The sequence below is a fragment of the Schistocerca americana genome, chromosome X, assembly GCF_021461395.2.
Source record: "Schistocerca americana isolate TAMUIC-IGC-003095 chromosome X, iqSchAmer2.1, whole genome shotgun sequence".
NCBI lineage: Eukaryota > Metazoa > Arthropoda > Insecta > Orthoptera > Acrididae > Schistocerca > Schistocerca americana.
The window spans coordinates 715,197,165-715,216,318 of NC_060130.1; the positions used below are offsets into that span (position 1 = coordinate 715,197,165).

Consider the following 19,154-nt stretch of genomic DNA (forward strand, 5'->3'; position numbering starts at 1 on the left):
ACTATTACTTTCCTTGAGATCCACGAGTTCACCAAATCCGTAAGTAGCCGAGGCTAGCTGTAATCTCTTGGATGCTCATAATTTGGTACAACCTGGACGGGGAAATGGCAGGTTGGAGGTCACGTGAAATTTAGCCGATCCTGTGAAGTGGGGAGCATTCACCCATCTAATCTTTTTCATTTGTAGCTGCTGAGCAGTCATAGATTAGCACAGCTCTTGAGTTTTTCTAGACGCTAGTGAATTGTGTAACTCGAAGATTCGTTGACGTCATCAGGACAAAACTATAACATGTCACTAGTGAAGTGTTTCTGATATAATAGCTCGTTAGTGTGTTAACTACAAATAAACGTTAAAAATTCGCGTAGTCCAGTGAGTCTGAAATATAACACTTAGCAATACATGTTCTTCAGTTAGCCTTAACTGTGGCATGTCGTCAAGTTATTGTTGTCAGGGTAATATAAAACTAATCATACACCTCTGTAACTCTGTCAGACAGTGACAAGAGAGTATGAGGGCTCTGGTACTCACAGGCCACTTCAGGCTACAACTAATGCATAAGAATGATCCATTTCCACATGTCACCCCTGACTAACGTATAAGCATAATGAGATTTCTTGACATGTTTTGACTTACAGCACTGACATAATAAAATACAATGAAACAGCACAAAAATAAATCTATGTAGTGCTATAGTGCTGAGGATATGAATGGGTTATGAGTGTGCATACCTGAGTTTGTGTGCGCGCGCTCGCGTTTGTGTGTGTGTGTGTTTGCTATTAGTACGTGAGGTAGGTAGTTACACATTATCCAGTTCACTATAGGTTTAAATCTAGCTGAATGCAAGTAACATATAAAATGTTTAAGATAACTGAAAAATGTACACAAGTTAATACTTTTTATAATTTCAATGGAAACTTCTCTTTGTAGGAGAAAGCAATATCCTTCACTCAGTCTTTTGAGGAGGCTGTAAAGGAAGCTATCTCCATTCATCCAGGATCAAAAATCAATCCTGATAACGATGGTCATCTTGTCCACATCACTGGTCCATTGGAAATCAGTGAACCATTAACGGAAGTAGAGTATGGCATTTCAGTTCCAGCTGTAAAACTGAAGAGACGAGTCCAGATGTATCAATGGGTTGAAGAACATGTGCAAAGGTAAGAAATGATCATCTAATATGTATATATGTTCTAACTTCATAAGTTTGAATAACAAGATTGACAAAGGCTTGAATATTAGTTTGTATACATATAAATCTACTTTTTCAAATATTCGTATTAAGTTGTTTATATTGGTGAATTTATGTGGGTAAGGCGCTATAAAATAATTTCTACACACATAGTGGAAAGTGAATAATATATGAAAAAGGTAAACCTGACTACAAGAATGACTTCACCGTAAATGAGTAAAGCTCTCTGCAGCGAACTTAGCGCATAAAGCGAAACTATTGTTCTAAAGACGCTTTGGAGACACTGGGCTTGTTGGTGTAGTTCATGGTCTTTCATTTTATAATGTTTATTGCTTGTACTGGTATTCTTTCAGTGATGAAAATATCACTTAAAATTGTATTCTTAATTCGTAAAAAAGTTTTGTATGAAAACAGACATATGGTAAGCTGGCATTACCAGTGAAGTATGTAGACACAGAATGATGATTATTAGGATCTGAGAATTAACCATAAGTTATTAATTACAAAAATATTATTTCCCCACAACATGTAGAATAAAAGAAATGCGAATTTCACGCATCAGTATTAAAATTAAAGAATAAAAGAAACACAAAGAAAAGTTACATAAGAAATAAAAAACAACAAGGAAGTTATGAATCACAGCTTTACGTTCACCAGGAAAGTAAACTGATCTCTCACTTTGACTGATGGTTTCAATTTTTGCACAGTTTCGTAGGTGTTATACCAAAGCATGCAGGGAATATCTGGCAATCTCCAAAATTTCTTTTGTTTCTTCATAGTGTCAACAAATATTTCACTTTACCTTTCCTGAGTAGAACTGGGCACTGCAATCTTACACCACAAAGTCATCCATGTGATGTTACACTCAGTTATCTACAGAAACTATATTAAAGGGCAGGGTAGGTTTAAAACCACGTAAGGCCCATATTAAGTGATATGTACTCTTTCAGTATTAATTTACTTACATAAAACGGGTAACGTTTAATAAAATTATAATTATTATAATTTTATAAAATTATGATAACAGATGCACTTTGGGTTTTGAGCCATTATCTGATCAACATAGTAAAACACCAAAACTACCCATAATAATTGACTTTTATTAGGCGCATCCACACAGGAATGGAAAAACGCTTCTATGTAAGTAAACAGTTGTATACCACCATGTTATTTACGTCCATTCACAATCAGAAAATTGTTCAATCGCTGACGTGGCTACATAGTAACATGTGAAGACTGTCAGATCATAGAGGCGAGTACTGTTTCAATTTAATCTCAGACCATTGCGAATCGGTTCTTTTGCTTAGCTGCAAATTAGCATTCAAGCGATTACCCGCAATCACCTTTATACTGGTAGGCTGGATAAACGTTTTCGCTTCAGTTAAGCTTTCCACAAACAGAAAGAATCAGAAAAACGTGTATATTAGAAGACTAACATGCAGATAAATTTGAACACAGCTACCTGTACAGTTAACCGTCAGTCACACACTGTTTATATATAACACGCCCAGGACGGTAACACCAACAAAAAGAAAAAAAAGGGAAATGTAATCGAAAACTGAGAATACGGTAGCACCACAGCAATACAATTTACTGGAAACATACAAATTTGTGTCAGACCAGGATTTCCCGTTTTCGCGAGTGGTCGCCTTGAACACTGCAACTATCCGAGCATATTCTTTGAACAGACCGAAACTTCCTTATGTCTCAGTGTCTGCTTCCCACAGTGCTTACACAATTATGTGATTTCTGCACATGGAGAGACTTATCTAGTTTTCTCATCAGGTTGCCTTGGCTTTGACATAAAATACGTTAGTGCAGTATCTGTTTTTGACAGTGTCTGTAAAGTTCCATGCAATGTTCCTTCAGACATGCAAAGTTGTACATCAGTGTAATGTGCAAAGGAACATTGCATCGAACTTTACAGACACTCAATGTATGTAAAAAGAAAAAAAAGTAGATAAGGATTTGTTGAAGTTTGTATCTCTGCATTTTGTGTCACTTGTGGTCAGCTCACTCATCAGGAGTTTGCACCTCTCTAAATGCAATACTCTATTCTGTCACTTCTCCGCCAAATCTCTCCTTCAACGAAATTTTAAAGCTCTATGTTGAACAAGCTCTGTATAGAGCTCATGACAACTGATGTTAAACGGAAAATTATGGGGGTTACTCAGATGATAGACGGTTACCATTTTCTTAGACAAGTGTAAAATAGATGCCAATATAAAAGTTAACATAATATTCTATGTATAAACAGTATGTCGAACTCGATGACAAACGAAGGATAGGAACCTGTTGTACCGACCTAACGATAGTGAGTGTCAAACGAAAGATTATTAATCTTATTTTAGAAAATCATGAATTGCTTTATTGTGGTATATTCGAGAGTGATTTCTCAATATTTGACATTATGAGAAGTGCACTATACTAACACATGAAATAATTTATTTAGTGACTCCAAATTGTGCTCTAAGTATTTTCTCAGTTTTGGTGCCGTGTAAGAATTATTACCTTCAGAATGCCTTAAATTTATTTTGCATCCTCAAATGATTTGGTAAAACAGATCCCTGTATAAGGCATATGGTAAAATCAAAATTGCAAGCACCATACTGCTGCAATTGAGGACAATATTTGATTAATGTTGAACATGTCTTATGATAGTAGTGGAACAAAGAGAGAGTGAGACCATTCTGTTAGTGCAGGTTGCCTACATCAGGTGCAGATATGCACTCAGGGGCAAACATATTGTTCTCCCTTGATTGACAGGTCATTAACCCATTGTTCTACTTTGATTGACAGGTATTTAACCTGTTGTTCTACTTTGATTGACAGGTACTTAACCTATTGTTGTGCTAAAAGGATCCTTCCTTTTGATTAACAAGCACTTAACCTATTGTTCCCCACTCCCTCCCCCTTCCCCTCCCCCACCCCCCTCTCACCCTTCAGGAAACCTTCCCCCTCGCTGCTACAGGTATACTTTTGGGTCTGAGTTATCAGAACAGCCTGTCTCACTCTTATCAATTTGATTGACTACTTAAATAAATTGATCAATTAATTAACTACTCCCTCTCTGGTAACCGCCTCTCCTCCCACCCTATCTTTCGGAAATTGGTGGGAAAAAGACTTAGTTGATCGGTCATTTGGAGGGAATTCGGTTGCAGTATGTGGAATATTGTTTAAACATTGTAGACAATGTATAGAGTATTATTTAATTACTTATGGCGATGTATGGAATACAGTTTATTTATGTAGTTAAAGAATTTTTCAGGAAATTGATCACCACCCATGCCACCCCATCCCAGCCCTCCTCACCCCCTCCCTTCCCCCCCCCCCCCCCCTCTACCTGGAAATTGGTGGCTCTTTGGTGGAGAAGAAGGATCTCATGATGGGAAATTCAAGGGTATCATGTTTATTTATAAAAAAAACAGTTTTTGGAAGCTGGATTTCTCTTTCTCATCATGCTTTGATGGTTGGAAACATGTAGATGTTGCAAGAAGTAATTACGTGAGGCAAACATGTTGCATAACTTAATGTTCAGCATTGTACTCTAGGTGTCTTAATCTAATGTTTGGCAATTTGTTGGCACTTAACCTATTAAAACTTCCTGGAAGATTAAAACTGTGTGCCAGACCTTTGCCTTTCACAGGCAAGTGCTCTACCACACAGTTTTAATCTGCCAGGGAGTTTCATATCAGTGCACACTCTGCTGCAGAGTGAAAATCTCATTCTGGAAACTTAATCTATTGTTCTGTTAAGTGGCTTTCCATGTCACCCCCATTTCCTTAAACTATTGTACCGCCTTTGATACCAAATTAAGTAATTAATCATGTTCTCCCACCATTTTCTGGAACACTTCTCGAATTTCACATGCTTTTGAACGCTATTTCTGATGTATTATTCTACATCAGCCACCTCCTTGAACTATTGTACTGCGTTTAGATAAAAATTATGCGAATTAACCTAGTGTTCTGCACTTAACCTGCTATTCTACTCCATGCCACCCACTCACGCACACTCTCTCCTTAACTATTATACCACTAACACCACATTGATGTAAAAAATTTGTGCAAATTAATTAAATCGATATTTTTCAGGGTAGTTTTATTTTTTAATTCACAGCATCCAGTTGGTCGGTGAAATCAATGGAATACAGTTTAAACAAAAGATTGGTATTAAAAAACACATCCCACCACCCGCCGCCGACGCCGCCGACTCCGCACGTGCCACCAGGAGTCGGGGTGCACCGGCGGCCACCACAATGTGACGACACGACTGTCAGCTGCTGAGCCACGCACAGGTGTCTGTATGGGTCCCTCAAGCATGAGGCGGAAGTATCCCTTTCATACTTGACATCTGAGAAATTTCTGTCGAAATACATGTTCACCTAGGCACTGTTAGTGGCACAATGAGGCATAGCTGTGGTGTGGGTCCAGAGCTGAGAGATGTTTGCATAGCACAAAAAAGGTTCTCAGTGTTATACCAACGTCACATATCTATGTAAATAACTGCCAACTCCCCCCTCTGGATGCGCTATAGGAATCAGTTGCGATGATTCCCAGAATAACACAACTTGCATTGTTCCCAGTGATCCTAAAAGGACATTCAAGCTCCATCTAGCTGTGCACGCGTGCTTACCTGCCTAGCGAGGCTGACACATTGCTGCAAAATGTTCATCCTGCTGTCAACATACATCTCAGAAACGTTAAACGTTCTCTCCACTGAAAACCTTCATCGTGTCTGTGCATGCTTGCAGAAACACTGTTAATCATAAAAGCATTCTTGTTGTTTGGAAAGCGAGCACTGTTTAAGCACAGATCCTACAGCTACTGGTCTGAAGATGTCTTAAAGCCAAAGTGGCGAATGAGTGACGGCATCCCCACCATGGACAGATGGTCTGCATCAACTTGTCTTTAAACACTTGCTTTATCAGAACTTTCCATAAATAACTTGCATCCATCTTGTTCGCATCAGTTTGTAGACGCTCCTATGTCCTGGCTGAATTACTAAAACCGCTGGTGTGGAAGCACTGTCTGTATTGTTTTTTCTTTCTGCAGATGAGACTTTCAGAGGCACAGAACTATTTTGTACGGATCACCATATTGCAACAACAATGAAACCCTGCAAAGTAGCCTACAGATCGACAAATATGGAAAGACTCTTACTCAATTACACTGCTCTGCCACTGAGAATGTGAGCTTGAATATTAGAACGTGAAACTGGTCTCCAACCCAGCAATATATCACTGCATACTGTGTCGATATAGTAAACATAGAATTCGTATATTGCGCCATACAAAATCGCCCATTTTACATCATTTATACAGGGTGTTACAAAAAGGTACGGCCAAACTTTCAGGAAACATTCCTCACACACAAAGAAAGAAAATATGTTATGTGGACATGTGTCCGGAAACGCTTACTTTCCATGTGAGAGCTCATTTTATTACTTCTCTTCAAATCACATTAATCATGGAATGGAAACACACAGCAACAGAACGTACCAGCGTGACTTCAAACACTTTGTTACAGGAAATGTTCAAAATGTCCTCCATTAGCGAGTATACATGCATCCACCCTCCGTCGCATGGAATCCCTGATGCGCTGGTGCAGACCTGGAGAATGGCGTATTGTATCACAGCCGTCCACAATACGAGCACGAAGAGTCTCTACATTTGGTACTGGGGTTGCGTATATGAGAGCTTTCAAATGCCCCCATAAATGAAAGTCAAGAGGGTTGAGGTCAGGAGAGCGTGGAGGCCATGGAATTGGTCCGCCTCTACCAATCCATCGGTCACCGAATCATAGTGTACGAACACTTTGACTGAAATGTGCAGGAGCTCCATCGTGCATGAACCACATGTTGTGTCGTACTTGTAGAGGCACATGTTCTAGCAGCACAGGTAGAGTATCCCGTATGAAATCATGGCGGTGAATCGAGGAAGTACAGTACATACTGACGAAACTATAATGAGCTCTAACATGGAAATTAAGCATTTCCGGACACATGTCCACATAACATCTTTTCTTTATTTGTGTGTGAGGAATATTTCCTGAAAGTTTGGCCGTACCTTTTTGTAACACCCTGTATAGTTATCGACCACCACACACTCGTACATACACCGCGAAGACAGGCAGCATAAGTACATGCACAATTGATATACCCTGAACTGCCCTAGATATTTCCCCAAAGGCCAGACGATCATCCACTCCCGATGCAGAACCAGAGTGCCTTTAGTGGACTGAAGTCACTCTCAAAACTGTTGTTCGCCCCGTTAGCCAAGTGGTCAGCGTGACAGATTGCCGTCCTACGGGTCCGGGTTCGATGCCCGGCTGGGACGGGGATTTTCTCCGCTCAGGGACTGGGTGTTGTGTTGCCTTCATCATCATTTTGTCCCCATCCGGCGCGCAGGTCGCCCCATGTGGCGTCGAATGTAATAAGACGTGCACCAAGGCGGCCGGACCTGCCCTGTAAGGAGCCTCGCGGCCAATGATGCCAAATGCTCATTTTCATTTTCAGAACTGTTGTACAAAGGCTGGATAGGTTCCCCTCGGCACAAAAGCGTTACTGCTTCCGGCCTCGACCCGCTTGCTTGCCTGCTTTTGTACACCCATCTCCAGACTGTTGGATTACAAGAACATATGTTATTTCACATGGTTTGCCAGAATATAATACCATTTTCACTATACTTTTCGATATCAAGCACATAGCAATATCGCTTGCATAGCAGTATCGCTCACACAACATAATTCCGAAGATATAGAATGAAAATTATTTCTCCAGAAGTCCGAAACTTTAGTGAGGTGGAGCATGCTGTAAACCACTGAGTAATTAGAAACTTATCCCGTCTGCAAAGACCTTTACATGAAAATTCGAAAAAAAAAATAGAGGCATCTGATATTTCCACTCACGAATACCAATGTCAGTGATGTAACAGATGCCGAATCATATCTATAATTTACAAAGTCAACTAAGGTGTTTCTCATGTCTTTACCCTGCTCGATGCACACACCACAATAGATGTTCCCTCGGCTAAATAAAGGTGCAAAATGTGCAGAGGCAGTCAACCGGACGATTTACATGGTAGGGAATAATGGTCCAGTGCAGAGACACATCCATATTGAATCTTCTCAAATTTCCATGCGATCACGAAAGCAGCCCAACACATACTAAGTATTAGTTCATTATTCAGTCGTCTAGAGGACGACATGGTCAAGTCAACTACATTCCCGCATCCCAGCAGGCCTTTCTATTCGGACGGCTCCTACTGCTAACAGGAAACGTGAATCATTCCCGCCACAGGCCATCGGCGCTGCACCCCAAGCACACATAGGCAGAATCATCATCCTAGGAAATCGATCACATATGTATCTGATCGCAATACTTACAGTTAAATTTTACAATTCCAGTCTCAGTTGAGCAACATTCGAAAATGTGTGAAGTATCGGTAATACACCCCGCTAATGGCTGTGGCTCTGAAAATATCTGTACCATTCTTATGACTTGACTTTCTCAGTATTCCACGTCAAATTCATACCTTCCTTACAACTGGACATAGTCATTTTCTCTGCACATATCAGAACAAAAACATATACTTTATAAGCCTGACGCTCAATCCGAATGTATCACACATCCTCTTCTACTTAGTATATTACTTCATGTATAACTGATTGCTGGAGATACGGGATAATACTGACCAAAAATCAACGATGGGTGGACATGTCTCATAAATTTTCTTGCGGGTGGTACCACTGTGTCTTCGAAAGAGAAGCGTAATCGTGTTAGAAACCGCCAGGTGTTAAAAAACACAGCCATATTACCATCACAAGCGGTTTCGGTTCTACAGGTGCATACAAGTATCCATGTTAAAAGCTGTACTGGCTTTATAAATCTACGTATGGCATTACTTCTGAATGAAGTGGTTTTTTCCAGACAAATACCGTGACACTGAATATAGATGGTGATCGCCAGAGTGTATAGCATTAGACCAACAGTGAGGATACACATCGCTAACGTGCAACCTCGTAATAACATTACCGAATTTTGAAAGTTATTCAGCTAAGGAGCATGGTATAAAACCGGTATTTTCAACTCCCTCACGCCACCGCCGCTATATTTTTCTCCAGTATTTGTAATGCATTCGATCTCGATGCCATGTCAGAGGTTCGATGATATATCGACTGGGTTATAGGCGATAGTTGATTGAGAAGTGTCACAAACAGTACTAGATGGTGTGCTGATTGAGGTCATAAGAAATGTGCACTAGCTTTTAAGATCTCTGGTGTTACGCTTTCCGTAGAAATGCTGTCTGGGATTTGGCATCAAGTCTTCCCTTTCAACCACATACCTGCGCTGTAAACTATTGAGAAGCCCTTTAATTATTACAGCCACTAGTGAATCATATTTATGGCACTCTCATATCTCGAAATGAGTCACCTTTAGACCGAGCGAGGTGGCGCAGTGGTTAGCACACTGGACTCTCATTCGAGAGGACGACGGTTCAATCCCGTCTCCGGCCATCCTGATTTAGGTTTTCCGTGATTTCCCTAAATCGCTTCAGGCAAATGCCGGGATGGTTCCTTTGAAAGGGCACGGCCGATTTCCTTCCCCATCCTTCCCTCACCCGAGCTTGTGCTCCGTCTCTAATGACCTCGTTGTCGACGGGACGTTAAACACTAATCTCCTCCTGAGTCACCTTTCTCGGACTGGTCTGCTACAGTCAAATTACAACGTTGTGTTAGGTAGACCCTATGCATCTTGCAACTGCCCCTCAGGCTCTGCACTACCATCTTCGCAGCTTTGCGAAAGTGATCATTCCAATGTAAGCCGGAACTGAGTAGAAGTCGGAGAAATCTATATATACCATCTTCTGTAACCCATGTAAAAACAGGATAAGCTGAGTTACTGTGACAGGACTGTATTTCGACCATTCGATGGAAACGGGAACTGGGGGAAGGATGAGGACTCTGCTACTGCACTGTGGTGCGTCCCCAGACTACATACATGTACAACAGATCCATGTCCCTCAGGGCCCATTCACGTCTATCGCCCTAACGTGCTGTCTTCGTTATTCCGTACTATCCAACAGAGAAAAATTACGAACTATAAAAGCTCCACTCATCCAATAGAGAACTCTATAAGATTTTTACCACATCTCTCTTTTCCCATATATCGAAAACAAATACTGTATGCGTGCCAGCATCTAACACATGTGATGATCCTATTAAATACACAGGTACTGATCAACTGCACCGATCAGTTTAAAGGTTCATCACCTGTACTATAGGAGGATGATGGTATCTCACATACTGTAAGTTACAAGAGACGCTCCCTGTGACCCTGTGTCGTTGTTTGAAGCATTGTCTTTTCCTGCTTTAACACGCTTTGTACATTGCCTTACATTTTGTTTTTCCGCCGCAACTTCGAGGTCTGTGTCATCTTGTAAACTCACATTAATACATTCTGATCCATTGCCTCTTGCAGAAAACTAGACGTCGCATGCTGAAAATCATGTTGATACTACTGATACCATAACACACTAAACACACTGGATGATTGTAAATAAAAGAGAATTACTATTCAAGGAGACTGTAAGAGTTTGGCGCCATTGTGGAGGGTTTCCGAAGTGCAGTCCGAATGTGATTGACGACCTCTACATTTAAACTTATCTGTCACAGTGACGGAATAGCTGATGCCTCTGCATTCCATTTCGACTGATCCTCTAATTGCAGTCATGAACGCAATCACTCTTTCATTGTCGGCCATCGCCAGAAGGTGTTGTCCCTCCATCAAAACATTTCTTCAACTCAAAGAAGCAATGTCAGTCAGTCATTATGTGGTAACCAACAGCGTGCTAGTAGACGAATGAAATGGGAAAGACACTCTCGATGTAATGTAATAATATGCATCACAGTTGATAGTGCGAACAATTTTAGCAATTTTACATTAATTTCAACACCGAACAGCGATGCGACAGCATGTTTCCCAATTTCAGTATCAAAGCTAAACCGTCCCTTCTCTACTTTGCGGGTATCATTGTGAATGTAGATAGATGACTGTACAGTACATCCATTCATGGTTAATTCTTGAACACATACATCATCAGAGTATACCAGACAGTACCCTACATATTTCTAACACCTCAAGCACAGTGATTAATTTACAAAACATCTCTATGCGGTTGGGAATCACAGAGCATTCTCGCAGTCTTAGGATAAAATTGGAGAATGAAAGACCCCCTCGCACTGTCTTTGTTTGACCAATCCGCCCTGCAACACCTTTATCGATTTAATCTGCAGCTGACCAGAAGTAGACTGCTACATTCCATGTCTCGTGAAGAGCACAAAATGTGTCCAGACGCGCCCATGTCGAGGAGGCTAGCACCCCTTATTGGTGTGCAATAATAGATTTGAAAGTGTTGTGATATAATAGCAGATTGTTAAGAAGAACAAGAAACGGGTGGTTTTGATGCGTGATGGATCTCCAGATGGATGGAGTTTGAAGCATTTAACGTAAATCAACTACGCTGTCAATTTTAAAGTATTGTTTTAATGTCTGGGATCAGTACCAGGAGGGTATTGGTAAGAGAGAAGGTAAACACAAGTACTCCTAATTTTACAAAAGTTATAATGTTAGATCGCTTGAGTTTCCGAACTATCAGTCATGTGGAATGCAGCACTGTTAATATTCCAGTGTAAGAAATATATCTCCAGCCCATGACATACATCTTTCTTGCAGGTTTCTCTACGATAAACGATGGTAACAAACTATAAAACGAAAAAACTACTTCCTTATAACAGTGGTTCAGTGTGATACATGCACAGTGTCGCTCTCCAGAGATGTATAGCGTCCACTGTTCACATCCGATCATGGTTCAGAAATTGTTAGTGGCGGCATGACATGTAATTTCACATGTCGGACGCCACTGATATGAGTATATCTGTTTCCTTGTAGGAGGTATTCTCCGTTACTAATGATCATTTTATATAGGACTGATGCGAGCATAGTATAATTTCTGAACCATGATCAGATGTGAACAGTGGATGCTATACATCTCTGGAGAGCTACATTGTGCACGTATCACACAGAGCCACTGCTTTAAGGAAGTAGTTTTTTCGTTTTACAGTTTGTTACCATAGTTTATCGTAGAGAAGCCTGCAAGGAAGATGTATGTCATGCGTGGAGATATATTTCTTACACTGGAATATTAACAGCGCTGCATTCCACATGACTGATAGGTCAGAAATTCATTCGATCTAACATCATAACCTCTTTTAAGTGCAGAACTGTGTAGCCTAAGGAACTGTGTTCTCTCTTAGCACTACCCTCCTGGTACTAAACCCAAACACTACAAGAATACTTTAAAATTGATAGTGCAGATGATTTATGTAAAATGCTTCAAACTCCATCCGTCTGGAGATCCATTATGCATCAAAACCACCCTTTTCTTCTTCTTTTTAACAGTCTGCTATTACATCACAGCACTTTCAAATCTGTTACTGTTCACTGATAAGGGGGCAGCCTCCTTGACATGGGCGCGTCTAGAGAAATTTTGTGCTCTTGGACAGGTGAGGACTCGGCAAGCTCCATTCATTCATGAGACGCGGAATGTAGTGGTCTACTTCTGGTCAACTTCAGATTAAATCGGTAACGGTACTGTAGGGCGGGCTGGTCAAAGACAGTGCTAAGGGGTCTTTCAGTCTCCAATTTTAACCTAAGACTGCGAGAATGCTCTGTGACTCCCATCGGCATAGAGATAGATCATAAGTTAAGCACTATGCTCGAGGTGTTAGAAATATGTAGGGCGCTGTGTGGTATACTTTGATGATTTATGTGTTTGAGAATTAACAATGAATGAACGTACTGCACAGTCATCTATCTACATTTACAATCATACCCGCGAAGTAGAGAAGGGAAGGTTTAGCTTTGATACTGAAATTGGGAAACATGCTGTCACATCACTGGTCGGTGTTGAAATTAATGTAAAATTGCTAAAATTGTTCGCACTATCGACTGTGATACATATTATTACAGTACATCAATGGTGTCTTTTCCATTCTGTCCATCCACTGGCACGCCATTGGTTACCACATAATGATTGACTGACATTGCTTCTTTGAGTTGGAGAAAGAGTTTTATTGGATGGGCGACCCCTTCTGGGGATGGCTAACACCGAAACAGTGATCGTATGCATGACTGTAATATGAGGAATCAATCGAAATGGAATGCAGAGGCATCAGGTATTTTGTCACTGTGACAGATGAGTTTAAATGTAGAGGTCGTCAATCGCTTTGGGACTGCAGTTTGGACACTCTATACAACGCCGCCAAACTCTTCCAGTATCCTTATGTTGTAACTATCTTTTATTTAAAGTCATCCAGTGTGTGTGGTGTGTTATGGTACCAGCAGTAACAACATGGTTTACACCATGCAGCGAATAGTTTTCTGCGAGAGGCAATGGATCAGAATGTACTATTGTCAATTTACAACATGATACAGACCTCGAAGTCGTGGCGGAAAAACAAAATGTATATCAGTGTACAAAGCATGTTACAACAGAAAAAAACAATGTTTCCAACAACAACACAGGGTCACAGGGAGCGTTTCTTGCGATTTGCAGTATAGTCTGTGGAATATGATCATCCACCTATAGTACAGGTGAGTACAGGTGATGAAACCTTAAACTGGTCAATACCTGTGTATTTAATAGGATCGTCACATGTGTTCCAATCCGGCACACATGTGGACTGGTTTTCGATATATGGGAGGACAGAGATGTGGTAAAAATCCTATCGAGTTCTGTATGGGATGAAGTCAGTGGAACTTTTATAGTTCGTAATTTTTCTCTGCTGGACGGTACAGAATAACGAAGATAGCAGGTTGGGGCGATAGACGTTAATGGGCACTGAGGGACGCAGATCTGTAGCACTTATATGTAGATTGGAGATGCACCACAGTGCAGTAGCAGAATCCTTCTTCCAGTTCCCATTTCCATCGAATGGTCAAAACACAGTCCTTTTGCAGTAACTCAGCTTAGCCTGTTCCTACATGGGTTACAGAAGATGGTAGATATAGCTTTCTCCGGCTTCTACTCAGTTCCGGCTTATACTGGAACGATCACATTCGCAAAGCTGCAAGGATGGTAGCCCAGAGTCTGAGGGGCAGTTGCTAGATGCATAGGGATTACCTGAAACGACATTGGAATTTTACAGTAGCAGATAGGTCCGAGAAAGGTGACTCATTTCGAGATATGAGAGTGCCAGAAATATGATTCACTAGTGGTTGTAATCATTAAAGGAACTCTGAAAGTGTAGCACTAGAGATCTGAAAAGCTAGTGCACATTCTTTACGACGTCAAACAGCACACCATCTACTACTGTTTATGATCCTTCTCAATCAACCATCGCCTATAGCCCAGTCGATATATCATCGAACCTCTGATATGGCATCGAGATAGAATGCGTTACAAATACTGGAGAAATATCTATAGGCGGTGGCGTGAGGGAGTTGAAAATACCGATTTTATACCACGCTCCTTAGCCGAATCACTTCCAAAATTCGGCAATTTTATTACGAGGTTGCACTTTTGGCGAGGTATAGCTGAATTGTTGGCGATAAGCGTCTATATTCAGTGTCACGGTATTTGTCTGGAAAAAACCATTTCATTCAGAGGTAATGCCATACATAAATTTATAAAGCCAGTGTGGCTTTTAACATGGGTACTTGTATGCACCTGTAGAAAAAATATGGCTCTGTGCACTATGGGACTTAACATCTATGGTCATCAGTCCCCTAGAACTTAGAACTACTTAAACCTAACTAACCTAAGGGCATCACACAACACCCAGTCATCACGAGGCAGAGAAAATCCCTGACCCCGCCGGGAATCGAACCCGGGAACACGGGCGTGGGAAGCGAGAACGCTACCGCACGACCACGGCACCTGTAGAACCGAGACAGTTTGTGATGGTAGTATGGTTGTGTTTTTTAACATCTGGCGGTTTGTAAGACAATTACTCTTCTCTTTCTAACACACAGTGGTACCACTTGCAAGAAAATTTATGAGACATGTCCACCCAGCGTTGATTTTCGGTCAGTATTATCCCGTATCTCCAGCAATTAGTTATTCACGAAGTATTATACTAAGTAGAAGAGGATGTGTGATAGGTTCGTCTTGAGCGACAGCCTTATAAAGTATGTGCTGATGTGTGCAAAGGAAATGATTATGTCCAGTTGTAAGGAAGGTATTAATTTGACGTGGAATACTGAGATAGCAAAGGGGAGAGTAAATCAAGTGATGAGAATGGTACAGATATTTCTATTTCCAGAGCCACAGCCGTCAGCGGGGTGTATTTCCGATACATCGCTCATTGTCGAATGTTACTCAACAGAGACTGGAATTGAAAAATTTAATTGTAAGTATAGCGATCAGATATATATGTGATCGATTTCCTAGGATGATGATTCTGCCTATGTGTGCTTGGGGTGCAGCGCCGATGGCCTGTGGCGGGAAGGATTCACGTTTCCTGTTAACAGTAGGAGCCGTGCGAATAGAAAGGCCTGCTGGGATGCGGGAATGTAGTTGACTTGACCATGTCGTCCTCTAGACGACCGAATAATGAACTAATACTTAGTATGTGTTGGGCTGCTTTCGTGGTCGCATGGAAATTTGAGAAGATTCAATATGGACATGTGTTTGCACTGGACCATTACTCCCTACCATGTAAATTGTCCGGTTGACTGCTTTTGCACATTTCGAACCTTTATTTAGATGAGGGGACATCTATTGTGGTGTGTGCATTCAGCAGGTGAAAGACATGTGGAAGACATGTTTGCTGGTTCTCTAGACATGAGAAACACCTTAGATGACTTTGAAAATTATAGAGATGATTTGGCATCTGTTACATCACTAACACTAGTATTCGTGAATGGATATATCAGTTACCTCCATTTTTTGCCGAAGGGAACCAACCCTGCCTTTGTACAACAGTTCTGAGAGTGACTTCAGTCTACTGAGGGATCTCTGATCCCGAGTCGGGAGTGGATGATTGTCCGACCTTTGGGGAAATATCTAGGGCAGTTTGGAGTATACCTATTGTGCATGTGCTTGTGCTGCCTGTCTTCACGGTATATGTATGAGTGTGTGGTGGTCGATAGCTATACGAGTGATGTAAAGGGGACGATATTGTATGGCACAGGATACGAATTGTATGTTTACTACATCGACACAGTACGCGATGATATTGCCGTGTTGGAGATCGGTTTCACACTGTAATATTCAAGCTCTCGTCATTAGTGGGAGAGCAATGTAATTGAGTAAGAGTGGTTCCACATTTGTCGATCTGTAGGCCACTTTGCAGGGTTTAACTGTCGTTGCAATATGGTGATCTGTACAAAATAGTTCTGTGCTGCTGAAAGTCTCGCTTGCAGAAAGTAAAAAAAAAGACATACAGTGCTTCCACACCAGCGGTATCAGTAATTCAGAGGGTAAATTCAATAAGAACCAATCATAATGCTCCATTCATTCTCAAGACATCCTTTGTGCCGGAACGTAGGAGTGTCTACAAACTGATTCGAACAAGGTGGATGAAAGGTATTTATGGAAAGTTCTGAGAAAGCAAGTGTTCAAAGACAAGTTGATGCAGACCATCCATCTCTGGCGGTGATGCCGTCACTCATCCACCACTGTGGCGTTAGGACATCTGCCGACCAGCAGCTGTAGGGTACCAAAAATTCCCTCCATTTTGCTCTTCTGTAAGACAATGGTTCGAATACTGTTTGCATAATTGTTCTAATTCACCCCGTCTTTGCTTAAACAGAGCTCTCTTTCCAAACAACAAGAATGCTTTTATGATTAACGGTGTTTTCGCGAATGTGCACAGACATGATGAAGGTTTTTAGTGGTGAGCACATTAAAGTTACTGAGACGAATGTTCTACATCTACATCTACATTGATACTCCGCAAGCCACCCAACGGTGTGTGGCGGAGGGCACTTTACGTGCCACTGTCATTACCTCCCTTTCCTGTTCCAGTCGCGTATGGTTCGCGGGAAGAACGACTGTCTGAAAGCCTCCGTGCGCGCTCTAATCTCTCTAATTTTACATTCGTGATCTCCTCGGGAGGTATAAGTAGGGGGAAGCAATATATTCGATACCTCATCCAGAAACGCACCCTCTCGAAACCTGGCGAGCAAGCTACACCGCGATGCAGAGCGCCTCTCTTGCAGAGTCTGCCACTTGAGTTTATTAAACATCTCCGTAACGCTATCACGGTTACCAAATAACCCAGTGACGAAACGCGCCGCTCTTCTTTGGATCTTCTCTATCTCCTCCGTCAACCCGACCTGGTACGGATCCCACACTGATGAGCAATACTCAAGTATAGGTCGAACGAGTGTTTTGTAAGCCACCTCCTTTGTTGATGGACTACATTTTCTAAGCACTCTCCCAATGAATCTCAACCTGGTACCCGCCTTACCAACAATTAGTTTTATATGATCATTCCACTTCAAATCGTTCCGTACGCATACTCCCAGATATTTTACAGAAGTAACTGCTACCAGTGTTTGTTTGTTCCGCTATCATATAATCATACAATAAAGGATCCTTCTTTCTATGTATTCGCAATACATTACATTTGTCTATGTTAAGGGTCAGTTGCCACTCCCTGCACCAAGTGCCTATCCGCTGCAGATCTTCCTGTATTTCGCTACAATTTTCTAATGCAGCAACTTCTCTGTATACTACAGCATCATCCGCGAAAAGCCGCATGGAACTTCCGACACTATCTACTAAGTCATTTATATATATTGTGAAAAGCAATGGTCCCATAACACTCCCCTGTGGCACGCCAGAGGTTACTTTAACGTCTGTAGACATCTCTCCATTGATAACAACATGCTGTGTTCTGTTTGCTAAAAACTCTTCAATCCAGCCACACAGCTGGTCTGATATTCCGTAGGCTCTTACTTTTTTTATCAGGCGACAGTGCGGAACTGTATCGAACGCCTTCCGGAAGTCAAGAAAAATAGCATCTACCTGGGAGCCTGTATCTAATATTTTCTGGGTCTCATGAACAAATAAAGCGAGTTGGGTCTCACACGATCGCTGTTTCCGGAATCCATGTTGATTCCCACATAGTAGATTCTGGGTTTCCAGAAATGACATGATACGCGAGCAAAAAACATGTTCTAAAATTCTACAAGAGATCGACGTAAGAGATATAGGTCTATAGTTTTGCGCATCTGCCCGATGACCCTTCTTGAAGACTGGGACTATCTGTGCTCTTTTCCAATCATTTGGAACCCTCCGTTCCTCTAGAGACTTGCGGTACACGGCTGTTAGAAGGGGGGCAAGTTCTTTCGCGTACTCTGTGTAGAATCGAATTGGTATCCCGTCAGGTCCAGTGGACTTTCCTCTATTGAGTGATTCCAGTTGCTTTTCTATTCCTTGGACACTTATTTCGATGTCAGCCATTTTTTCGTTTGTGCGAGGATTTAGAGAAGGAACTGCAGTGCGGTCTTCCTCTGTGAAACAGCTTTGGAAAAAGGTGTTTAGTATTTCAGCTTTACGCGTGTCATCCTCTGTTTCAATGCCATCATCATCCCGTAGTGTCTGGATATGCTGTTTCGAGCCACTTACTGATTTAACGTAAGACCAGAACTTCCTAGGATTTTCTGTCAAGTCGGTACATAGAATTTTACTTTCGAATTCAATGAACGCTTCACGCATAGCCCTCCTTACGCTAACTTTGACATCGTTTAGCTTCTGTTTGTCTGAGAGGTTTTGGCTGCGTTTAAACTTGGAGTGGAGCTCTCTTTGCTTTCGCAGTAGTTTTCTAACTTTGTTGTTGTACCACGGTGGGTTTTTCCCGTCCCTCACAGTTTTACTCGGCACGTACCTGTCTAAAACGCATTTTACGATTGCCTTGAACTTTTTCCATAAACACTCAACATTGTCAGTGTCGGA

The 19,154-nt window shown here is 41.5% G+C and overlaps 1 protein-coding gene across 3 annotated transcripts in view; it reads left to right on the plus strand.

Moving 5' to 3' along the window:
• Positions 1-19,154, plus strand: part of LOC124555557 (transmembrane protein 43 homolog) — a 248,401-nt gene that overhangs the window by 96,575 nt on the left and 132,672 nt on the right. For all 3 annotated transcript variants that reach the window (XM_047129516.1, XM_047129515.1, XM_047129514.1), the window contains exon 3: positions 928-1,157. In XM_047129516.1, the coding sequence (XP_046985472.1) occupies positions 928-1,157 (230 nt within the window). The remainder of the gene's footprint in view (positions 1-927; positions 1,158-19,154) is intronic.